The sequence below is a fragment of the Anas platyrhynchos genome, chromosome 27 (genome assembly GCF_047663525.1).
Source record: "Anas platyrhynchos isolate ZD024472 breed Pekin duck chromosome 27, IASCAAS_PekinDuck_T2T, whole genome shotgun sequence".
Taxonomy (NCBI): domain Eukaryota; kingdom Metazoa; phylum Chordata; class Aves; order Anseriformes; family Anatidae; genus Anas; species Anas platyrhynchos.
The window spans coordinates 3,114,725-3,140,342 of record NC_092613.1 but is presented as its reverse complement, the minus strand read 5'-3'; the positions used below and the strand labels follow the sequence as shown (position 1 = coordinate 3,140,342).

General features: G+C 49.3%; 2 protein-coding genes across 2 annotated transcripts; one reads left to right on the top strand and one right to left on the bottom strand.

Annotated features, from left to right (window-relative positions):
• The first annotated feature begins 60 nt into the window (after positions 1-60).
• Positions 61-4,622, top strand: LOC119713991 (embryonic pepsinogen). Its single transcript, XM_072028466.1, has 9 exons — positions 61-278; positions 1,269-1,431; positions 1,746-1,863; positions 2,348-2,466; positions 2,572-2,771; positions 3,082-3,195; positions 3,681-3,825; positions 4,081-4,179; positions 4,373-4,622. Exons 3-9 carry the CDS (start codon positions 1,746-1,748, stop codon positions 4,508-4,510), a joined length of 933 nt encoding a protein of 310 aa, XP_071884567.1. The 5' UTR covers positions 61-278; positions 1,269-1,431; the 3' UTR covers positions 4,511-4,622.
• A 2,814-nt stretch (positions 4,623-7,436) lies between these two features.
• On the bottom strand, positions 7,437-23,770 carry KCNA10 (potassium voltage-gated channel subfamily A member 10). The gene is made up of 2 exons (XM_072028408.1): positions 23,529-23,770; positions 7,437-10,300 (listed from the first exon to the last, which is right to left on the bottom strand). Exon 2 carries the CDS (start codon positions 10,224-10,226, stop codon positions 8,676-8,678), a length of 1,551 nt encoding a protein of 516 aa, XP_071884509.1. The 5' UTR covers positions 10,227-10,300; positions 23,529-23,770; the 3' UTR covers positions 7,437-8,675.
• Positions 23,771-25,618: the final 1,848 nt, after the last annotated feature.

The following is a 25,618-nucleotide window of genomic DNA, read 5'->3' as shown; positions in this document are numbered from 1 at the left end:
ATCACTTCTAATCCAGGCAGTGAAAAGTCTGAGAGGGGATTCCAATGACAAACATAAAAGGAACGCGACAGCTTTTCCATACTGTCGTCAGAGAAATCCTACACCCCGCTGCGATGCTGGTGGCTGCCTCCAGCTTTTGGGGCCTTTAGGTACTCAAACAGAAGCCGCCAGCACCGAGCTGATAGGAAGCTCCTTATCCCGTGGGGTACAGCATCGCCCTGCATCCTCCGTCCTCCAGCTGAGCTCCCTCGTGCTCTCCTCTTGGCCAAATGCAAAAGGTGAGCCAATGCCTTTAGCAATTACTGGTGTTGCTGATAGCAGGGTGCTCATTAGGCTTTTAATCTTGGTTTAATGGTCCCTGTATCACTGGGCACACAGCACATGGACAGGGGTCAGCATGGTGCGGGGTCACCTTTCTCGCAGCCTGTTTGCATATGCCTTAACTAATCAGTTTTGCAGATAACAGCAGGTGGCGGAGAGCCAAAACGTGCGCACAGCCCAGATGCCCATGTCCCCACACCGTACGCACATGGTGGCACCCAGTGGGACCCTCTTCTGTGTTCCTACCAGGGACAGATCCCCCTAAAGTGGGGGCAGGGAAGCATGAAGCTGGGGACCCACTATTGCTTATGTTTTGGATGCCCAGGTGTAAAGCGATGGCTAATTTTCACAGAATCACAGAATTTCTAGGTTGGAAGAGACCTCAAGATCATCGAGTCCAACCTCTAACCTAACACTAACAGTCCCCACAGTTTGATGCCCACAGTGTGCAGATCCTTGTCAGGATGAAGGATTTGGGGTGCTAAAAGGATGAGGGGATCAGGGAGGGGGGCAGAGGGGGAGCACATGGGTTGCGGTAGGAATTTGGCACAGAGCGCCTGGCCATCACCCCCTCGCTGGGTGACGTAACGACATTGGGTGTTGTTTGCCATGGGCTCCAGTCCCTGGGTGTCACCGGGGGGGGGGTCTTGGCTGGGTGCCCACCAGGGAGGGGACAGTTCTGTGGCAGTCCTAGCTGCCCTTGGCACCAAAGCTGGGGAGTGCTGGGGCTATATAAGCCACAGGACATTTGTCCCCTCAGCCCCAGCACGATGCAATCCCTGGTCCTTCTGTGTGTGGTCCTTGCCCTCTCTGAGGGCTTCACCAAGTAAGACCCCACAGCATCATGATGGGCTTCAGCACCAACAGTGACACTGTCAAGTGCTACTTGCAGGAGCTGCAGGCAGTGAGCTCCTGGCTAACTCTGTTTTTCTTGTTTCTTGTGCCAGGCTGCCCTTGGAAAGGGGGAAGAAACTGAGAGAGATCCTCCGGGAGAAGGGGTTGCTGCGCCACTTCTTCCAGCGCCACCGCTATGACATTGGCACAAAATTTCCGCACGCTTTTCCCAATTTAATCGACGTGGTCGCCGAGCCCCTGCTGAACACCCTGGATGTGAGTGCTGGCTTTGACCCACAGTAGTGCAGCCCTGGGGTGGTTTGTGGGATACCCATCCCTGTGTCTGTGCCATGTGCGGGCCAAACCTGATATTTTTTTCCCCCAAAGTCTTCAGCTCACTTCCTTTGCCCCTTCCCACCCATACTGTTGGCCCTGGACAGAGCCTGGACACTGAAATATCTCCTCAGCAGCTCTGAGACCCATGAGTCTGCATGTGCAGAAGGGGACCACAAAGGCTACGAGTGGGTCTGGGGCAGTTCCAAGCCTGGGTTCATGCCCTGAAAGCATCCTTTTGTCCTGCTGCCCTGTAGATGGAGTACTACGGGACCATCTCCATTGGCACCCCACCGCAGAACTTCACAGTGGTCTTCGACACTGGCTCCTCCAACCTCTGGGTTCCCTCTGTCTCCTGTGCCAGCCCAGCTTGCCGTAAGTATCATCAGACAGGGATCCCCATTTTGCCAGAGCTGGGATCCAACATGGGCTTATCTCTGCAGAATCAAGCCCAGATTTTGTGGTGGCACTGCAAAGAGACCAGGGCCCCCCTAGCCAGTATAATGAGCAGACCCCATGGTGCTGGGTCCCTTCAACTCTGCGGAACATGCTGGGATGAGTATTTGGGATGTAGCACCTACTCAGTGCTGTACTCCACAGGGTGATACTCCTAGTGCTCAGTGCCTCAGTTTCCCCATCTGTCCTAAAGGGGAAATGGAATATCCTGCAGATCCTTGGCATTAGGATGCTGGAGAAGCAGCTGTAACATATGGCAAATATTTACAGCTAAATTGTTCCTGCAGCACAAGTAATAAATGGCAGGTCTAAACAGCAATTCAGCATGGTTCTTACTCCCACGCTTTCCTTATGGCTCAGCCTTCCTGAAAATCTTCATTTTTGGTTCCCAATTACCTTCTAGAGAACCATCAGATGTTTAACCCATCGCAGTCATCCACCTACAGAAGCACAGGGCAGAACCTCTCCATTCACTACGGCACCGGTGACATGGAGGGCATCGTGGGCTGCGACATTGTCACTGTGAGTGTCACAATGGCATCTCAGGGGGTTCCTCTGTGCCTTCTCCACCAAATTCACACCCATATTGCAATGCCTGATCCAGCTAACTGTCATCCTCATCCCTAGGTTGCATCGCTGATGGACACCAACCAGCTCTTTGGCTTGAGCACCACAGAGCCTGGCCAATTCTTTGTCCATGTTAAATTTGATGGGATCCTGGGACTGGGCTACCCAAGTCTGGCTGCTGATGGGATCACTCCAGTCTTTGATAACTTGGTGAATGAGAGCTTGCTGGAGCAGAACCTCTTTTCAGTTTATCTATCCTGGTAAGATGCATCAGCTGTGACAGCTGGGGGAAGTAGCAAACAAATGTGTCTGGTTCAGATAATTGCATTTGCTGGTCACTCCAGCTTCTCCACTGTCACTGCTGCTATCCAGCTGTTGTTTTTGTGCCATGATGCCTAAGGGCAGGGGAGTACGCTGCTGTAGTGCCAGCAATGAGGTGTGGAGTGGATGTGACTGCAGCGTCACAGGCAGCATCTTCCCCCACGGGACTCGCGTTCTCCTTATTCTAAGGTAATTGCACTGAAGCGACATGGCAAACCCTCTGGTGTTTTCCTTTTATGCATCATCCAGTGAGACGATGGGGAGCGTGGTCATCTTCGGGGGAATTGATGAAGCTTATTTCACTGGCTCCATCAACTGGATTCCTGTCTCTTACCAGGGTTACTGGCAGATCTCCATGGACGGGTAAGGAGATGACTCTGCTGATTTCTGTTCATTTCTAGCCATCACTTCTGAAGAGAACTGAGACCCATGAACATCATGGGCTTTCCACTGGCATTTAACACATTGTGGCGCAGAAAGCCAAGGAGCCAAAACCCGCAGAACTTTGGCAATTTCTACCTGATTTGGGTATGCTTTGTACAGGGACACAGCCTAGTTCTTCTCTTGCACAAAGCCTATTTCTCTTGGGGATGTGTCTGGTGATGAGCAGAGTAACTTACTTTGCTGGGCTTGGTTGGGTCCCAGATTGTGGCTGTTTGGTGCCTACATCTTCATTTATGCACTGGGGCTGTGATACCAGCCGTCATTGCAAACCCCAAGAAGCGGAGGGCTCAAGGAGAGGAAAGCTGTCCTAGCTCTAACTCTTATAGAACAAGTCTGAAAGTGTCATGAAGATTCATCAGGCTTAGCAGCCCCTCTCTTGTCTGTTTTTCCCTCCCTGCTGCCAGCATCATCGTGAACGGGCAGGAGATTGCGTGCAGTGGTGGCTGCCAAGCCATCGTTGACACGGGAACGTCCCTTGTGGCTGGGCCACCCTCTGACATAAGTGACATCCAGAGTGCCATTGGGGCCAGGCAGAACACGTACGGAGAGGTAAGAGCATCTGTGTCCTGCTCTGCTGGCCCTGGAGACAGCCTGGCACAAGCCTGGATCCAAGGCTGCTTCCACACACAGGCAAACAGCATCACTGCTCATGGCAAAGCAACCCTGCTGGTGGTACCTCCAAAGGAGAGCTCCATGAGACTCTCCCAGTCTTTAGTTTTAACCAGCAAAATCAAAAACCTTCTCTCCTCACCAGCTGAATGTGTTGCTTCTTACCTAAGAGCCTCTTTCCTCTGCTCCCTGCAGTACAATGTGAATTGTAGCTACATCTCTGCCATGCCTGATGTTGTCTTTGTCATCAATGGGGTTCAGTATCCAGTATCTGCCTCAGCTTACACTGAGCAGGTAAGGAGGAGTGAGTACCCAGCTTCCAAGAGCCTGTCTCTACATTCTTTTATTTTCTCCAATGGCTCTCATCACTTTGGCCTCTCCCATTCCTGTGGGGGACAGCAGACGGATGGTCATGGGCCTCCAGAGTGACCTGGCGAAAGGCACTAACCCACATTTTTCCCCTTTGCCTTCTCTTGCTCAAATACAGAACAATGAAGAAGCGTGTATCAGTGGTTTCCAGAACACCTCTGCGGACCTCTGGATCTTGGGAGATGTCTTCATCAGAGTGTACTACAGCATCTTTGACCGGGCCAACAACCGTGTTGGACTGGCCAAGGCTGTTTAAAACCACTGTGATGCAAGCAGTGCTGTGGTTTGATCACTCAACCAGACCACAACCATATTTTTTGGAGCAGCAAGAGATCTTCTCTCATAAGGAATCCCTTGCTCACACACGAATAAAGTGTTGATGATATAGAAATGGTGGCTGCACATTTATTTGTGATAAAAAGGCAGGAATTATGAAGGAGGTGTCATACAGTTACTGCTTCATGGTGGCTTCAGAGTATTCAGTCCACTCCACAAGACTGGGGCCTTTGGGAGCCGTGGTTGTGGCTGGGAAGGGCTGAAAACCAGGTCAAGTCAAGGCTGTCTCTTGTACTGGGGCTGCATCAAATAAGCGGTTCTGAAAAAAACAAATTTCCTACCAGGGAGGATAAACTCTCCATCCCAAACACAGCCCACCTCAGAGCAGATCCCTGGAAACCCACACCCAAGGAGACAGCTTGGAGACAGTTCATGCTCATTGTGTCCTTGCCCATTATGAAACTTTTACAGAAGAGCATCCACAGCTGCTTGTGTGTAGCAGTGATGTCTCATTTCAGTTTCCATGGTTTAGAGTAATCCATTTACACTTCGCTTTCTTTCCCCCAGCAGAATCTCAATTTAAGGTCCTTTTCAAAATACCAGCCTGTGCTCTCAGACTGGTAAGAGATTGGAAACACCAACTAATCCTCAGTTATAGGCCTTGACAGTGTTGAGGGGGAATAAAAGAACAACTAATAATTTTATCTTATACTCTTCCACTCCCACACCCCACACCCCCCCACAAAGGTCAGGATGATTCCTTCCCTAATTTTGCTTCTTTCCTCTCAAAGAGCAGTTCTCATTTTTGAAAAGGAAATTACCATCATCCATATAAAACCCTGTTAAAACTGGAGGCTGTCTCTTTCCTCCCTAGCAGCTGTAGTGAAAGTGCTCAGCAGGAGGCTGGAAGAGAACTTCAGGCATGACCACTGCCAGGTGGCACATTCCTCATAGCCAGATCCTCTGGACATGGTTATTCTGCACTGATGCCCGAAGACCTTGGCAAACAGCTCTGCAGGGGCTTTCTCCATGTGAGCATCCCCCATGGCCGGGGGAGCCCTTCCCACATCTGCATGCACTCAGGCAATAAAGAAAGAAATCAGCTAAAGGCTTCCAAGCAAAAATTAAAAGGGGGAACAAACACATTGGGACTGCTGTAGTAGTTCCCTACTGTGTCCTGGGAAATGTCTATCCTGGAGTGCCATCTCGTGGCTGCGGTGCCAAAACTGTACCGTGCATAGGGGATGCACAGAAATATCTGTTTGGTGGCAAAAGGATGTTCCAAGGTTTGCTTGGAAATTAGGACTTGAAGGAGGAAAAAAATGCTCCTAGTGGACAAATATGTCCAAGGTTTGGGCTTGCTCCATGGAAAGAAAAGTAGTCAGGACACCTTTCTGATAAAGCAAAGAGGTTTCATGCCATCTTCAGAATTTTTATTTTTATTATTTTTATTTTTATTTTTTTTTTCTGGGGAATTCTTCCCTGTGTGCCAGATGACATGATAGATTGCCTCATTAGGGCTTGACTCATGACATGTACAGTTAATAAGAGCCTTTTATGGATTTCATTGAGCTTTGAGCTTTGTGTCTGTATTTGGGAAAATGCTAAGCTGCAAATTGTATGGGAAAATGTGTGGTTTTTGTTTGTTTGTTTGTTTTGTTTTGTTTTTAAATCAGACACTAGATGGGTGTTGATTGGATATTCATAGTCTGTTTTTTCTACTGTTCCCTTTATGATAAATCAGAAATCAGCTGTTGTATCTGGACAAGTTTAATGTCTCTGACCCCATCCTCACAGCGTAAGTTAGGGATCTCCCTTGTATCTGCCCCCCACCCTGTGACAGCTGTCATAAGCTGAACTTCTGGGGAAACTGTTGCAGAGTTTGTCCTCATCCCACAGGTCTTGTGCCTTCAGGTCTGTAATGTCCCATGCCTCATCCTGCACACATGATTCCCAGGCAGGGACCAGCTCCTGCTGTTTGTGAAATTGCAAAAACACAAGAACAAAATATTGGATCCAAATAACCAGTATTTTCTGTATGTTCAACTTTGAAGCATCTACTCTTTTATTGGAGAATAAAATTTACAAGTTAATAAGAATCAAGTTCATCCTGCTACCTATCTCTCCATGCATCCATCCATCCATCTGTCAATCCATCCATCCCAGCAACCCTCCATTTCAATCCCTCTCTGATTGCTACGGGAGCAAGAGCAGTGAGGACGTGCTCAGAGCTTTTCCATAGGAAGCAGGCTGAATATTTCCCAACCCAAACCTTTTCACCAGAGTTTTTCATGATCACTTCCCAAGGAATAAACACCAAAAGTGTTTCAGCTTTGATATAATGGGAGTGAAGTTTGGGAAGGAGAGCTCAAGAAAAAATAAAAGGATTTTAAAAGTTTCATTCTTTCTTCTACGAAATAAAAATAGAGAAGTGGCAGAACAGCTGGAGAGAAATGAGGAGTGACGAGAGGAGCTGGGGATGTCTCAGAATGCTGCTCACCAGCTGTGCCCAGCTGTGCCTCCTCCAGCTGTGCCCAGCTCTTCTTCTTCCAGCCATCCTCGCAGATAATGAGGCATTTCTCCCTTGAGCACAGAGGGAAGAGTAAACATTTCTCACCGCTCCTCCTCTGTCGGTGATGATGCTGTGAGGGTGGCGAGGGATGGGGTGAGGAAAAGGGTGAGGGATGGGAGAAAATTAAAAGGGAGATTTGTCCCTGAAGGACACCTGTCCTGATCATGTTCCAGATCTACCTGCCTGGGGTTCAGGTGGACCAAAGATGTTGCAGAAAGCCCACAAAAAAAATATCCCAAACCAGAATAAGAATCCCCCCAGACCCCGAGCTCTGCAGCAAGTGGATGTGGGATTTCTGCCAGACGGAAAATCCCAGCACACCCTATCTCACATTTTCAATCAGAACAGGTACAAAAATAAATAAACATTCTTTCATCACTCCTTTCTGAATGAAATTGCAAACCAAAGATGTTGGCACATTGTGCAATGATCATACTGAACCTTGAGGAGATGAGACATCATATATAACAGATGTGGGATATAAAAGCAGATGTGTAGACACTGTATGAGAAACTGTGATTTTAATGTAGGCAGAAACATCAAAAAAGCCAACTGAAACAGTGAAGTTGGAACAAAATGTTTTTGTCAGAAGGAAACCTGCTGGCATTAGAGAGAACAGCAAAATGATTTGTTTCTGTTTCTCCCATTGAAAATGCCTATGGAAATTTGCATGTTTTCAAAACCAGAAGTGATTTTTACAACGCAAAGCCAAAATGTCAGGAAACGTCAGCCCTCATTACTCCGTGCCCCATTTTCAGCAACATAAGTGACAAAAAATCTACAAGGTCACAGAGGTTCATCCCCAAAGGCATTTGTGCACCAGATAACCCACGCATCAAGCATTTGTGGCAGGAAAAATCCCCCCTGTCCTTCCCAGAGATGAATGTCCGTGGGCACTGAGCCACCACGCCCTGGGGCCTTTCTTGGTGGCTGTGCAAGTGGAGCTGGTCCCCATCCCTCTTGTCTTAATCCCTACACCCAGTGGCTCAATCCCATCCATCACTGCCCACCCTACTGCATCAGCAAAATTATTTAGGCAGACACACCAGGGAACTCATCTAGCTAAAAATATAACTTATTTTTCAGCCAGAAAAATAAATTAATAAATAAAAGCAGACCACTTCCAGATCTGGGGATTGCTCAGATATCCACATTCTGAGTAGTGGAGGAAATATTTAAAATGGATTAAGAAATGCAGGAAGATGGCAACCAGCTCCACCCCTGGACAGCTGGGTGCCACCAGGCAAAGCAGTTCATGTCATTTTGCCTTTTTCCCCTTCTGGTATATGGGGAAAATCTTTGCATATGGAGAATGGCACTGATATCACAGACAAAAAAGCTAAATGTCAAGCAGATGAGCATCAAATAATAAAAAAAAATAGACTGATGGGCAGGGAAGAGAGATAAGAAAGATGGTATTTATTTGAACAGCCACAGGAAATCAGAGAGTGAAAAATGTCTAGAAAAAAAAACAGCAGCAGCACATTCAGTTAAAAAAAATCACAGCGTGCAGATGCTTTATACCTTATCCAGACAATCCCACCTGACAGTGCTCAGTCCCATCACAGCAATGTCATTTTTTGGCCTTATCTCGAGGGTAACCCCCATTGGTCTTATTGAGTGACTCCATGCTGCCATTTCCCGTCACCACACTGGTGAGCATTCTCTCCACCTCCCCAGGCAGAATTTGCTTCTCTTCGTTCTCTGTCTCCCTGTGGTAGAAATAGTTGAAGTTTGAGACTATGACAGGGACGGGCAACGCAATGGTCAATACTCCTGCAATTGCGCACAGAGTCCCCACAATCTTCCCACCCAGGGTGGTGGGACACATGTCACCATAGCCGACGGTTGTCATCGTGACCACGGCCCACCAGAAGCCATCAGGGATGCTGGAGAAATGGGACTGTGGCTCGTCCACTTCTGCAAAGTAGACAGCACTGGAGAAGAGGATGACGCCAATGAAGAGGAAGAAGATGAGCAAGCCCAGCTCCCTCATGCTAGCCTTGAGGGTCTGCCCCAGGATCTGCAGCCCCTTGGAGTGCCGGGAGAGCTTGAAGATGCGGAAGACCCTGACCAGACGGATGATCCGCAGGATGGCCAAGGACATGTTCTGCTGCCCATTGAGTTCGCTCTGCTGGATCAGCTCGGTGGTGAGAGTTACAAAGTAGGGGATAATGGACACAATATCAATAATATTCATGATATTTCTGAAGAAGTCAGTCTTGCTGGGGCACACGATGAACCGGACAAACAGCTCAAAGGAGAACCAGACGATGCAGGCAGTCTCTATGACGAAGAAAGGGTCTGTGAAGGTGCTGTGGGCCAGCAAGGTGTCTGTCAGATTCTTAGAAAGCTCCTGGGTGGACTTAAATTCCCTTTCCTCCCTGAACTCTGGCAAGGTCTCCATGCAGAAGATGATGATGGAGATGACAATGACCAGGACAGAGACCAAAGCTACGCCTCTGGCTGCACTGGAGCTTTCGGGGTACTCAAAGAGCAGCCAGAATTGCCTATGAAAGTCATTGGTTGGTAAGAGGGTCTCAGGGTCCTTGATAAACCCTTCGTCCTCCCTGAACTGGTCCATGGCTTCATCACCCAGCTCATAGAAGGTGATTTCATCAGCAAAGACATCAATAGGTACATTGGCTGGACGCCGGATTTTCCCACCAGACTGGTAATAGTACAAGATCCCATCAAAACTGGGCCTGTTCCTGTCAAAGAAATATTCATTCCTCATGGAGTCGAAGTAACGCATCCTCTTTTCTGGGTCCCCAAGCAAGGTCTCCGGGAACTGGTTGAGGGTCTTGAGCCGTGTCTCAAACCTCAGCCCAGCAATATTGATGATGACTCGTTGGTCCCCCTCTTCCATGCCCACCCGTTCCCCCACCAGGTGCTCACTGAGCTCAGCAGAGAACCTGGAGAAAATGGTCTCATTGTTGGCGTTTTCACTGTTGATGAGGATTCTCCAGTTGGAGAGGAGGTTGGGGCAGCTGGGATGGCCCTTCCGCGACTGCCCAGCAGGACTGAGGTCATTTGAATAACAGGGATCCTCCACAATCTGATCAGCGTTGTCAAAACTGACTAGTGCCACCTCCATCTCCTTCCAACTGGACACGTCCATCATACACTAATCAGATTAGCAGCATAAATCCCCAGGTCTGATACCAGCAGCTTGCGTCTTTCCCACGCTATGAGGATCTGCAACCAAATGGACAGGGAGAGAGAAATGAATTGTGCATGTGGATCGCTTTGCTTGACTGAAAAGAATGAAACAAACCCAAGGTCAGAAAACCCTGTATGTTCTAATGCAAACATTAATTTCATGGACATTATACTTCCAGCATATTTTTCAGCTCCAGATCCTGCAGGCCCTTTTTTGGGATGGCTTTACTATCACCACTAAACCTCCCAATACTGCTTACAGCATCCAAGGATAAAAAGTCAGGCAGTAGCAGAAGACGGGAGAATTCAGGTATCCCATGCAGACTTTCCTCACCAGTCCCAGCCCTGAGAGCAAGAGGGGCTATTTCAGACATTTCCAAGTATGCACTAATCCACAGGCTGTAGGTCCAGTGTTTGGAGCAGGATTCGGAGGTATTTATCTCTTTAGCTTGGAGGAGCCTGAGGGGCAACCTCATTAATATTTATAAATATGGAAAGAGTGAGTGTCAGGAGGATGGAGCCAGGCTCTTCTCGGTGACATCTAATGATAGGACAAGGGGCAGTGGGTGCAAGCTGGAACACAGGAGGTTCCACTTAAATATGAGACAAAACCTTTTCACAGTAAGGATGACAGAACACCAGAACAGGCTGTCCAGGGGGGTTGTGGAGTGTCCTTCTCTGGAGACATTCAAAACCCACCTGGACACATTCCTGTGTGACCTGATCTAGGTGTTCGTGCTCTGGAAGGGGGATTGGACTAGATGATCTTTCAAGGTCCCTTCCAATCCCTAACATTTTGTGATTCTGTGTGTTTCTGTGATTCTGTGTATTAAACACAGGTGTTCTGGTTAGCCACAGCCCTTGATACAGCTGGGAGAGTCACTGGTGGAACCCCAGGAGTTGGGTCACCTGGCACTACGAAAGCAATTCCCAAATGAGGGCCAGGCTGGAACTTGAGAAAGGCAGGTCAGGAGGAGAAGGACGTGTCCACCAGCCCTGGAGAACCCCTCCAATCTGTGTGAAGAGGGACATGAACCCCTTGTCTTGATCTGAAATTTGAGGTGGGCAGAGGACGACATCCTCTCTAGCTGTCCTAGGCCTTCCTTGTGGTAAAAATGATATTCCCAGCCATAGGAAGAAGATGAGGTTTAAACACTCAGGTTACTAAGAGAGACTGGAGAGCATTTTTCAGGCCATGGGGTGGATCTTTTCCCGAGACTGGTCCGGCAGGTGCTATTGGCACTATGTCCCCAAAACACTGCTGGGCCTCATATCCCCAGCAGGCCACCACTGAAGTGCTGAGATCAACGGCAAAATCTAAGAGCAGCTCGAGGACCAGGCCAAGTTATAGAACTGGGAAAGTACCTGTCCTGCCTCAGGGAGAACCACAAAGGGAAATTAGAAGTTAACAGAGAACAGTTCTGAGGAGATTTACCCCCAAAATGCACTTTGCTAGTCAGGTTCCCCACCTCACCCTCATTTATTTCCTCTCCTTTGGCCTCCAGCTCTTTCTCCCCCAAGTGTATTCTCTGAGCATAAGAAACCACACAAGGACACACAGAGTGGCTCTGATTTCTGTGTGCCCACTGATCACCAAGGGCCCGCTGCCTTTCTTACCCAGCGAAGTTCATCAGAAGGGAGTGAAAAACACAAATGCCCTCAATTGCCAGGAATAGCAATGCAATTTGGGCCATGTCTGCATGGAGCAGCAGCAGCACGGGGACTGGTCCTGTGCTGGGGCCGCAGGGACACAGCTGGTGCCCAAACCTCCTTATTGAGCTGGAGCCATCGGGGTTCTGAAATTGTTCCTCTGTCTTTGCAGAGGACTCCTCCATCTGTGCTGAAGCACTGCTGCCCGAACTGGGTACACACCAGCTAGAAACCCAAATCTGCTGCAGGAGGAGATGTTAGCATCCTGGCTCTCCTGCTGTCAGCATTATAAGCCCAAAAGCAAAACTTTGTGCAGGAGCCAGAGTCCTTATCTAAGATGATGGCTTAACCATGCTGTTTCCTTAGCAGAGTCAAGGGATGCTGCATTTGGGGACAAATCCCAGAACTTACCAGGAACCAAGGTAAAGCCGCTTAAAGATCATATGTCTTTACCTGATAAAAGCCACGGAGCATGGCTGTTCTTAGGTACCCATCTCTGTAGAGCTGTGTCTGGCTCTGTTTTTGTGTCCATTTTCCCATGTGGGGACATTTAGGGAGGAGCATTCAAGGCAATGTGGCAGAAATGATGTCTGGGGGGAGCAGCGGTATGTTTTAGCCCCCAAAGCAGCCTGTTGAGAAGATGAGGAGCCCCAGAACTGAGTCCTCCAGTCCCAGCAATAGAGGTGTGTCCTGCTTGGGATGGCCAAGGTTAAAGCATGCCTGAGGGCAGGTCTTCATGGGGCCAGATTCGGCTCATACTTGATGTTTCAACGGCTCTGTTGAAAAGCTGCTGTGGGCAGGGGGAGATGTAGCCTCAGGGCAATGCGGGGTGCAGACAGTGCAGTGCAACTGAGAGCTGCAGACAGCCCACACCTCAGTGCCCCCGCACCCATCAGCAGCCAGGCTGGGAGAAGGGATGCTGAGATAAACCCAGACCGAACAAAGCTCGTTTAGAGGGAAAAACAAGCGTTAAAGAAAAAAAGGAAAAGTAACACATCTTTCTGTTTTGTGCTTTCTCATTTTTCCTTAATACTAAACCCCAAAGTTGATTTTTAATGAGGGAGAAAAAAAAAAGAAAATCAGTTTGAATGAGGAGAGCAGGACTGTTCAGCCAGAGCAGTGAGCTGACCCCATGCTCACCACTCCTCGGTCCTGCTGGTAGCCCAGAAGTTAGCCTGTGCCTGGCAGCTCTCTCAACACCAGAGCAACCTTAGAGCAGCTTAAGCTGACTGTGAAATTGCATCCAAAGTCAGCACTGTGAGATGATCTTAGTCTTAAAAAGCATTAAGGGTGCTTAACTCCTAATACTGCATGCTGGCACTCTGTGCAAGGAAATTCCCAAGCCCTTGTTTGGTGGGGCTTGTTCAGCCTGACAATTTCCACCACAGAGGCAATTGTAGTGTGTTGAATCATGGTATATTGATTTGCAATATCTTGAAATATGGCTTAGCTCTGAAGCCTGCATGCACATCGAACTGAGCCCACCCAGCATCATCCCCCATGGGAAAACGGAGGCTTGAGAGCTGTGAAGGGACAATTTGCATGTCATGGTCACTGCTGGGAGTGGAAAGTTGTGCTCATCCTTGGCAGCAGGGCATGGAAAGGAACATTTTAGCGCAGTTTCAAGCTTTTAAGCCCTTTTCCAAGTTTTTTTTAGCCCCATTTTATGCCATCAGGATGCTGCCCAGAGGGTTCAGGGCCGTGACTTTCTTTTCATTGCATTCAGAGCCACAAAGTATGCTGACATCTGCCTGTCCCCATCACCAGAGATAGGTATCCCACCTGTCCCCAGACTCCAGACCACCCTTTCTGTCTCGCTTCAGATTTAGGCTAAAATTACCAGCACTTCCCAAATGCACAAAGCAATCTCTCAAAGCAAGAACAGAGCCACATGGTTTGCAATGCACAGCGTAGGCTCTAGCAGAGGCTTGAACTAGAAAGTCTCATTTTTTCCTCCTAAATCACCTAACATCTGCTTCTCAGAATCTGATTAACTAATACGCTTCATCCAAAATCCCTGGCTGGGAGGAAAAAAAATGCAAGGGAGAGAGACTGAAAAAAAGAAAGGTCATTTGAGAGAGATATTGTGTTTTTCTCATCACATCCCATTAGCAAATCAGTAAATTGGGTCTGTGGTTTCCACCAGCCCCTCTGCATCCATGCAGTCAAAACCTCCCCAGGTACAACTTCCTCCTGCTTCCCACCGGTTCTGCTTCCCTCCCCAGCAAAACCTCACATGCCTGAGTAAATGACAGAATTCTCCAAGGTCCTCCCAGAAAATCAGAGGTACTGCACTGCTCCCTCCCATGCCCTCCCCATCACCCCTGTGCTCGATGAGAAAAGAAACAATTTGTTCCATAAACCCCCCATGCCATCACCTATGGGGACTTACCCACGCAGGGCATGGAAGTGCCAATGCTCTCTGCATCTGGGAAGAGAGTTATTAAACACACATAGGGATGTGTAGGGGAAGTAGAAAAAAAAAAAAAAAAAAAAAAGTCCAGCCATACCCTTGAGAGGTCCCGTTGGGATAAAGCAGGCAATGTCATTTAGAACGCTCTCCTCTATTTGGTTCACTGTATAATTGGCAGCCCAGCACACCAGGGATGGGCTTTGGCAGGATCCGATGTGGTTTGGAGCCTTGGCCCCGACGTTGCCCTGGGAAAAAGCACCCTTTCTGCCCTGAAAAGAGCCAGGGGTCCATCAGGAAGGGGGGCTGGAGGAGCCCCTGGCCCCCCACCCTCCTCCCCCACCCACTCATTGTGGAGCGGGCCAGGGTGGGATGTGCCCTTCTGGCGGATGCCACCTTTAATCCCCAATAATGCTCCGGCTGGTCCAGCGGGGACAAGTCTTGTCCGTGACGTGGTGAGGTCTGAGCCGGTCCCCAGAAGGGAGGTGGAGAGGGGGCCAGGGACCCAAGCACTGCTGGCATGAAGAGACAGATTTACGGCAGGGAATAAGGCTTTTGTTGTTGTTGTTGTTTTTTGTTATTAATATAAAATAACAGCATTAAAATGAGGAGGGAGGGGAGAGCCCAAGGGTTGGAGCATCCCCAGATGCCCACCTACCTCTTGCCTGTGGTTGCAGGTACAGTGGGCTCCCTTCCAGGAGGGGATGGCCACAGTGCCACAACCACGTGGGACATCCCCGTCCCCCCTGACGTGTCCAGGAGCTGTGGCAGCAGCAGGCAGAGGCAGCACAGTCCTGAGAGGGCATCGGCAGGGACAATGGACAGCAGGGACAAGCTCCTTCTGCACACCTGGCTGGGGCACCAGCGCCACCGGGCATAGAGCAGCAAGTAGTAACTAAATAAATGGCCCCAAGGAACGTCACCGGACAGGATGGCGTGAGTCACTGAAGTAACTGAGATTTTTTTTTCCTTCCCCACTTTTTGTTTCTTTCTTTTCTAGAGCTGGTTACATTCATAACCCCACTGCGTCCTTGCCATAAGGACCCTGGAGAGGTTTCAGCCCTGTTGGGTGGACTCGCGCAAGGATGGATGCCATCTTCATCCCCACCCAGGTGACCCCACACCCTCCTTCTCTTCTTCACCCCCTTAGCGCTGTGTTTTGGTACATTTCTACCCATGTGTCACAGCCTGAATTACTCCACAGTGATGCTCCTTTGCTCCTGAGGGACTCGGTCACCTCGATTTCCCTCCCTCCAGCTCCCTCCACTGTCCTCAGAGATATTTTCCACCCATGATGTTAATGAGCACATTAAAGTGCCCTGTCCTGCAGGAGAGCATGGGACCCACAGGCTTGGGGCATCTTATACTCAGGTCCAACCCTCTGCAGCTGCAGCCAGTGATGGAATGCGACATGACATCATGCAGATTTTTTTTTTTTTTGGCTCTTCAGGGCTGGTTCATCATTTTGCACATCCCTTTCTGCACCCCTATATAGTATTGTGCTTATATGTACCCACCTGCTGGGAATCTACCCGTAGAAGGGAGTTAAAGCAACATTCCCAGCACCTAAATTCAGCCCCAGCCAGTGCCTGTCTGCCCTCCAAACCTATCCTTTGGGAGGACTTCAAACATGGGGTGATGGTGTTTTTGGGTGAAAAATGACTTCCCTTTTATTTTTTTATTTTTTCTCCTCCCAAATCTCCCTGGTGTTAATGAGGGTCATATCCTACACCCAGGCAAAGAGCATCTGTGGCTGAGGGAAGCCTGAAGCATGCAAACCACCCACAAGGTGCTAATAGTTTGGGTTGTGCTTGGGCTGAGAAATCAGCTCCGGCAGGAAAAGCTGCTGTGACCAGCAACATCCCTGAGGTCAAAGCAGGCTGATGGGTGCAGCATTACACAACATACCCACCACAACGCCATGGGAAAGTTCTGCTTCACATTCAGTTTAGAAGACTTTACACATGCAAGGATTTTCACACCCACAGCTGGGCGCCCTGTCCTCCTCCTGCACTTCTGTCCCACTAATCCCCCTGGCAGCAGCTCCTAGGATTTATCCCAGGGGCAACTTTGCCCCCGAGGGGCAGGCGGACATCCAGCAAGTGCTGCTGTGGAAGTGCTGCCCAGCAGCACCGCACGCGCAGTGCTGCTGCGGATGGGGAGGACAAACCTGCACAGAAGGATTGCCGGCTGAGGTTTTTTTATTTTATTTATTTATTTATTTATTTTTGCAGCAGGTCCATGTGTTTTATTTTGCATGGGAAGCTTATAACATGTGCAGGGGGCAGCAAAGGACAAACCAGCTCATCACACTACTTTCTCCTGTGGTCTGCATGGGGCAAACTGGAGGAGGGTGGGAGCAGGGGGGAAGCCAGAAGGGGTCCTACAGACACCATCATCACTCCATGCAACAAACTGAGGGCACCCAACTTGATTTTTCCTTAATTCTAGGGCAAAATGATGCTAACGGACTCTTCTGTAAACAGCCATACCTGTTGTGCTCTGCTCTGCACCAGCCAAACCTGAGCTTCAGCCCACAGATCAATTTAGTGCAGTAATGAGCCCCTGCTAATTTTTCTCTTTCTTAGCAGAACTAATTAGCTGGGGATGCAGTACTCATTTGAGCTATGTTGCTCCCGGATGGGGCTGGGCTGATGCCATGACACTTCTGTGGATCTTCGAGACTTTGGGGTGACTTTTTGTTATTTCTCAGTGCTGCATAAAGTGTCCCTAAATCAGTGAAACCCCCAGCACCAGGGAATGCTGGATTTTGGGAACAGAGGAACACACGAGGGCTGCAATGTGGAATGAGCACAACCCAAACTTCAATCCCCTCAATGTATGGCTGGATCAATGGACTGGCTCCGGCCTGACAGACTGCTCTGGCATTGAGGATAATGAAATGGGGAACTGGCAATAATTAAAGGAGCTACAGATCCCTGGTTCAGTCACAGAGGACCCTCAGAGGATCAGGGAGCAGCAGAGGAGTCATCCCTCCAGGAAAACTGAGGTCAGGCAGCACCAGTGAGTTGCTTGTGGCTTTGTTTCCAAGAAAGACCCTGCCAAAGTTTGTGGGGCATCCCCGTCCTCAGGAGATATCTTTGCAAATGAAGTTCCTTAAATTCAAGACAAATATTCACAGCTGAAGGGGACTAAGCAGGGCTGGGGCAAGAAGGTAGTGACTGGTTGTTTGTGGATGATAAAAAATAGGAAATACTAATTCAAACCTTTGATAGAGGTCTGGCAAAAGCTCCCTCCACTTTCAAGTGTGGGAGCAGCAAAGAAATGGAAAAGGCACTGAGAGATAGTGAAATAATAGCAGGTCAGCAAGGGATACAGAGAAGCACAATTTCTGCTGCCTCACAGCACCAGTGGACCCCAAAGCCCAGTCTGTGACATCTTCATGCGTAGAGAGGGCTTCGCTTTAAAAAGGAGAGACTAGGATGAGCCCCAACATTTAAACCTTTTAATCCCACCACCAAAGAAATGCTTGGCCTAAACTGGCAGCCACTAACTGCTATGGGCTGCAACCTTTTCTGTGCCTCAGTTTCCCCAGCCCTCCTGATGTGCTGCACAGCCAGGCCAGACACCCATAGAAAATGACGCATAGGAGGAAATTCCCAAGCTGGATTCCCAGTCCAGGACAGAGGCATCCTTTGCTGCCTCAACCCAACACATCAGGCAGGGTGGCATGCCTGGCCCAGCTGTCCTGCACGCATCTTCCCATTTGTTTTTTCCCATATATATATATATATATAAACTAGATTAACAGAGAACCTGGTACATAAAGTACACACCATGAAACAGATGAAACCTTTCTGATACACAGCCATACAGCCCAAATTAATCAGCTATGGATTAACCAGGTCAGGATGTAATTTAATAGCGAGCTAGGTCAAGAGCAGCCACCCCTGCTTGGAGGAAGCTGCAGTGTTCCCAATCTCAGGTGCCTGCATAAAGCTGCCGCAAACCCATTTGGGCAGCAGGAAAAGACAGATGGGGTGAAATGAGTTCTGCAGCGAGGCTGGCTGCAATCGCCTGGGCCTGATCCAAGCTCTGCTGAAATGCAGCCCTCCCCACCTTTCCCATGCCCAGAGTCAGTGTTTTATCTTGATTCAGAAAAAGGTTTAAGTGGGTATTTAATGCAAAACCTGCCTTGGCGCCTTTTGGTGCTGCTGAATGGGCTTTTGGAGGTAACGCGATAAAGACAAGTCGATGCCAAATCAATGGGAAACTTTCCTGGTCTGCCCAAAAGTGCTGCGAGGTTGTGTGCACAGGCAGAGCCCAGCCCCATGGGGATCTGAGTACTGAGCCCAGTGCTGTGACCTCCTCCTGCTCCTGGGGACAAGCAAACGACCTCACCCCAACAAAACCAGCTGCCTCCGCACCGACAGCCTCTAGGTACAAACCCTCCCCAGAGGCTGTGGCCACAGCCAAAAGTGGATGGGTGGTATAAATGGAAAACAATAGGAAGCTGCTAATCAGGTCATGCTGATACCTGTATCGATCCTGATTTATGCATCAACGGCAGGAAAAGGAGGCAGTGACAGGGGCTGGAGACCTGGGGTCGCTTCAGACTGGCAGCACCTTGCACTGGGCTGGAGCCTCAGCAGAGATTGGTGCAGTTCTCCCAGGATGGTCACCATGACCCTGTGGTCCCAGGGGAGGACATTATAATTTGGGCACAGCAGGAACATAATTAAGATTTAAAGGGACTGGGATAATGTCAATGGGACCCTCCAGCTCCTGGCAACCCCAGGGTTGCTTGCTACAATCACCCAGCATTCAGGAGCAACCCTCTGACTCCCAGGTGTTTCCTCAAAGGACCACCCTCCCTCCTCCTCTCTTCCCCCCCCTGCCCCCCCCCCCCCCCCCCCCCCATATTAAGTAAATAAATAAATAACAACCACCACCACCAAAAAGAGTGCAGAACACAATTGCCCCCTAAGGTCACATGCCAACCCCTCCTCTCTTCCACCCCCATCTTTTAACCTGCTGCAAAAAGAAAGGAAGGGAGCAACAAACCCAGCTTCTGTATCATTCTCATCCTCATCCTGCTCCGGCTTCAGGGTACCCGGTCCCACTGCCTGCAGCTGCCTCCTCCAGCCCCCACACTTCTCCCAGTGTGTGTCTGTGGCAGTGCGGGACGTTTGTACCCCTCCTGCACCGGGCGGAAAGGCGATGCCAGTGCCCACGTGAGCCCGGTGGGACTCCTTGCCCTCATTCTCCTTGTGCCTGAAATGGGATTTTGCTCCATCACTGGGTTCTGCTTGCAAGTTGCAGCAGTGTTCAAACTCCCAGCCTGCCACCTTCTTGGCTGCAGAAGGTGTGCATGGCCTTTGCTTTCCAAGTGACTGAAAAAGGAACAGTATCAAATGAAGGAAGATGGGGTGATACACCCCACCCCCCCAGCCCCCCTTTGCAGAGCTGCTTGTAGGGTTGATTGGTAGCCAGGATGGTGCCAGTTTCACATGGGCTGCATTAATTTGCCCCTGCTCAGCCCCTCTGGAGCTCCCACCCTCAGCATGTCTCCATTCCAGGTGGAGAGGTTTGGGGCTCACCTGGCCATAGGTCCTGTTGACCAGGCATTCCCTCAGCTGCTACAAAGGGCAGGGCCTGACTCTGTCCTGGTGCTTGGGAAAATTCATTTCCTGGAACCTGCAATCGCTGTTGGCTCCCAAACTGCTGAAGGTTCTGGAGCCTAAGTTGCACCCTTGTATGCTTTTTGTATTCCTCTGTGCACCCCTGCGGATCATGCCGTGGCATTACCTGCCCATATAGCGCAGGGTCCTAGCCATACCTGGACACAGCCAAAAAGAAGCCCCAGCCAGGTGCAGATCAGAGGTTGCAGGATGCAGGCATAGCCACTGGGTCTGTCCAAAGGTCTGTTAGGGCTGCAAGCATCATCTACTGCTTTCAGTGAAGGCTTCCATGCTGCTGTTTCAAGACCCTGCCTGCTTTTCCTGCAGGATTTGAAAAAACTGCAAATATTTCTCTTTCCATTTATTTCTCCAGCCCATGCAGACAGCATCACCTTCCATGCCACAAAACTTGCCAAGCAAAGGCAGCACTGGGGCATTGCCCTAGATGGTGACCCAGCACACAGGAGTGGGGCATGCATCAGTCAGGGCATTTCCCATCCACCCCAGCATCTCAAACCCTCCTGCAAATGGCTTGAGATGCTGACCCTTTACCCTGAGCTTCCTTCGAGTTGTTGCAACCAGGACAGGCTTCCACACTCTGCTGGTGAATTGGGAAAAGAACCTCAGATCTGTGTTTAGCCCTTTCAGCAGCACCCTGGCAGTTGAGCACACAAAGTCAGGGTCTCCGAGAGGTGCTGCTCATAAAAAAAAAAAAAAAAAAAAAAAAAAAGACAAGGGACACAACTACCTTTTTAGGTGCTGGAAAACCAACCCTGGAAAATCTCCCCCCAAATGTGGGGAAAAGGATCTCAATGCACAGAGTTAGAAGTGGCCCCTCGGGGCTATTTCCCCCAAGCAGCCCTGGGCTCCTTGTGCCATGTTAGAGCTGATTTCTGTTTTGGTGTGATTTCCTGATCTCCTTCTCATGACGTTGGGAAATGAATATGTCCGAGCCTAGCAGCAGCCAAGCCCAGTGGTGAGCCCAGGTCTGGCCACTGCGCCGCAGCAATGGCCATGGCAGATCCATTGCTTTCCGAGCTGTGGTGTGGGCTGAGCATCTTCTCCCATGTGTGAGGGGAAATTATTCACTGGGGCACAGCTTCATAGTCCAGGTTGGATGCAAAAGTTGCTGTTTCAAGAAAGTGTTTTGATTTTTGGAAATCTGAACTGAGAAGCAGTTCATGTTTTTGGAGCTCTTTTAGTGGGCAATTTGAGAAGAACAATAGAAACAAAACACTGGTAGGGAAACACATCTTCATCCATTTGATATATGTCAGATGCCAAAAGGAGATACTTTCCTGGCAGCTGACATGATGAGACATCCCATTTGCCTGTAGTGGGTTTACGTGGCAAGGTTTTGGTAGCAGGGGCCATAGGGGTGGCTTCTGTGAGAAGAATCCAGAAGCTGCCCCATGTTAGATAAGGGCCCTGCTGCTCGCCAAAGCTGGGCCCATAAGCGATGTTGTTTGTGCCTCTGAGAGCATATTTAAGGAAGAAAAAACACTGCCACACAGTAGCTGACAGAGGGAAGAGTGAGAAGCAGCCCTGCAGCCCCCCAAGGTGAGTGCAGCAGGAGGCCAGGAGGTGCTCCAGGCACGCAGCAGCAGTTCCCCTGCGGCCTGTGGAGAGGCCCCTGGTGGAGCAGGCTGTCCCCCTGCACCCATGGGTCCCCCATGGAGCAGATCTCCACGCTGCAGCCCCCCCATGGGTGGAGGAGCCCCCGGTGGAGCAGTGGATGTGGCCTGGAGGAGGCTGCAGCCCATGGAGAGCCCTGCAGGAGCAGGCCCCGGGCCGGAGCTGCTGCCTGTGGGCAGCCCCTGCAGGGTCACTTTGGGAAGGACAGCATCCCATGGGAGGGACCCACGGGAAGCAGGGGCAGAGAGGGACTGAGAAGGACTAGCAGAGACGAAGTGCCATAGACTGACCACAGCCCCCATTCGCCTTCCCCTGTGCCGCTCAGGGGGAAGAGGTGGAAGAGGGTGGATGGAGGGAAGGCATTTTTGGTTTATTTCCTTTATTTCTCATTTCTCTAGCTTGTTAGTAATAGGCAATAAATCCAACTCCCTACTCTGAGTCTCTTTTGTCTGTCATGATAATTGCTGAGCGATATCCCTGTCCTTATCTTAAACCTTGAGCCCTTTGTGTTGTATTTTCTCCCCCTTTCTCTTTGAGGAGTGGGAGTGAGTAGATTTAGACTGTCAGGAAGGTTGTGCGACACTGGATTTTTTCCTCTGAAATAGGACAATAACTAACTGCAGCTGTGCCCCAGCATGGGCTGGGCAGTACACACTGGGGAAGGAGACAATGGCTCAGCATCAGCTCGTGTTGGCCAGAAACCACTCATCCTGCCTTGAGATCGCTTTGCCTCAGGACTGTGCATCTCATCACATGTCAGACACACACCCGGGTATGCTTGTGGAGTGACTTAGGGCTGATGCTTGCTTGCATCTGAACCCAGTACAAACCCAGGAAAGTCTCTTTGGCCCCTTCTGAACCTTTCCATACCGCCTTTATCCCCAGTGATGATTTTTCATTAGCACTTGGAGGATTGAAGCGCTCATTAGTATGACAGCTGCAGGGAGCTTTGAGGCATCACTCTTGCACTGATCTGTAAGACCAGGGAAGATGATCTAACCTGGACTCACCAAAAATTGCATGTTATTTTCTATTAAATGCAAACTGTACTGAATCCACCAGAATTAGAAGCAGTTTAGACCCAAAATTACATTAATCTTCCTCAAATTCTGCTCTGCATCACTGGGTAAACACTGTACAACTTCGCAGGGTTCAGTGGAGATCCCCATTCTCAGTCCCATGAAATTGCCTAAAACATCCCTTTATTTCCAGGTGAGATTAAGCCAACCTAAAAAGAAAGACCCCATTATCTCTTCTTACTGCAGTCTGAATCTAACGTAACCTGCTCTTGAATCTCACCCACTCCGCATTTAATTCATCCCAATCAAATGGATGCTCCTTCCCCTTTTTTGGGTTTTAAGTGACCACTTGGCAGCAATGGATTTCAGCCTGTCAGAAATACCTATGAATTGTTTGCTCGTACAGTTTAATTTGAGTGGACTGGATGCAACTAATATTTCCTCTTGTGTCTTCAGTGTTTTTCGCATACCCTCCAATAAAGCAGATTGCAATGTCTGATCATTTCCATTAGAAGATTTTCAGAGCATTCAAACCCATTAAAAAGATCACAGCCAAGAATAACTACTTTATTTAAGTCTTGGAAAAGAAATAAAGGCTTTAAATGCTGAAAGCACAGAGCGTATCTGTCTGGGATCAGGCACAAACCCAAGAGCATCCAAAAATCCTATATCAGCACAAGCTGGTATACAGCTACAAGCCAAATACCATTTTATCTGGAGATAAATGGGAACCTTGTCAACCAGGTGATTCTTCTGCATCCTATGGGTGATGAAATAAAATAAAAGGAGTGGCTGAATGTAGGTAGGAGCTTTGCACTGGTGTCAGGCTCCATTACATTTCTGTGATATTATTAATGCCATACAGACTTTTATAAGCAAAATAAATAAAACTAAGAGCAGTCACTCACCTGCAGCCAAGTTCAGGCAGCCTAAATTACAGTTCTTCCTCCAGCAATAGAAGATCCTATGGGTGGTTACGGATGTGGTCGGTGTCTGTGCAGCTCTGACACGCAGGTAAGGATTAGAAAGAGTTTGTCTCAGGAAAGACTCAGATTCAGAAACCCTATACCCTCATGAAACCCTATCTTGCCTTGCTGTCCTTGGCTTTAAAGGAAACACGGGGAAGAAACATGGCATTTCAAGCAGGGCTGTGCTGACAATCCAGGCACATCTTCACAGGTAATGATTGCTGCAAACAAAGCAAAACTCCTCTGCAACTGACCCCAAGAGGGGTGTACCCCCAAGAGCTCAGCCCCTGAGCTGGTCACCTAGCCGACAGCTTCAGTACTTGGAAGTAGTTGCTCCACAGATATCACACACACAAGGAGAGGGATTCCCCTTCCCACTAAGAACTTCATACTTGAGGATCTAGAAGCAAAGCCTGCTTCAAGAAACAGCATTCACATTTTAAGCCTAAAGGACTCTACAGAGTTTTATCTGCCCAGGTGTGGGCTGTAGCTCAGTCCTACCAAGGCATGTTGCCACCTTGATGGGAGCTGTGTGGCTCCAGGCTTGGGTGCTGGCCTCACTTCACTGCTCCTGTCCTGTGCAACACCCAAGGGATACCAGGTGCATACTCTGGGGATGAGTTGAACTGTGGCGCATCTATGGCTCTGGGAGCCTTTCAAGGGGGGTTCCCAAGTGGCACCAAACATCCCTCACTACAAGAAAATGCAAAAAAAAAAAGTAGCCATGCACTCAGCTCTGGGCAGCACCATTAGGCAACATCAGGGAAGAGGTGATGTGTCCCAGATCACAGAAGTGTCTTCCCATTAGTAAAAAACCCACCTTATTCCCTGAACCATGAAGAAACAGGCATAGGAGGCCTTGGCTACTCTAATGGGTCCTTCCAAGCCTACTGTATGGTGTCCTGGTCACTACCCTGTAAATATGCCTCTAAGTGCATTTTCTCCCAAGAATACATGGGAAAGGTTAAACCTACTTCTTGTCCATCTTCAAGCTTGGCAAGGAGGATGGGAGGAGGGAACACACTGGAGACTACTCACTCAGTTCAGCAGGGTAGCTGTGAGTTCGCTGACCAAGGGTCTTCTCCTCGCTACATTCAGCTGATCTGTGGCTTGTTATCAAGTATCACAACCAGTCCTGCAGTAATCATGAACAGCAAAAGGTGGAAGGGAAGGTCCATTGCTCAACCAGGCCATCAGCTTGGCCATTCTGTTTCAACACAGCTCACAAGGAGGGCCCAAAGACCTCCCTCAATCTTTGGGCACTACTCAAAGCAGTGTCCCTAGGAGATATTCCCACCTCACAGGTATTTCCTGGAGGTTACAGTTACGGTGCAGTAATGGGGAATCACATTAATTACTTGTTCAGCTGAATGGTAGTAACGAAGGCGCAGTGCCGGGTGAGGGACATATCAAGAATCATGTTAGCATAGCAAGTGGCATAGGAACACCCAGAAAGGGTGATGCTCTGCAGAAAGGCCTGAAGTTGTTACAAGGACGTCAGGAGACTTGATACAAAAGGCCAGCTTATTAATAGCTAATAGGTAAATAAATTATGTACCCACTTGGGTGGATTGTGTTTCTTCCTCCTTGCTGCACCCTGCTGTTTCCATCACCACCTTTCTCCCTGGTTTCTGTCCCGCTCCGTTCTTTCTTCTCCTTTATTTTCATGCTTTGCAGGACTTGGATGTGTTTGCTTTGAAAACTTCAAAGCTGTAGCAGTGAACCTGGCCTCTCTCCTGCATCTCAACTGTCCATATCTATCCAGACCAGGACACGACACCACCAGCTCTGCTGAGGCTCCCTGAAGAGGGCCAGACACCCCCATCACCCCAAGGCTGCTCCTGCTTGCAGGGCTCTGTTGATGCCCTGGAAACACCAAGACTGAAAGAAGAGCTCCGGCAGCAAAACAAAACCTTCTGGCAGAGGCTTTCTCTGTGCCCCTTTGTGGGATATGGCCCGGCCTGTCTGCCACCTAACTGGCCCCAGCAGGAGCAGTCCAAGCTCTGCCATGCCTGCATTCAAGCACCGGC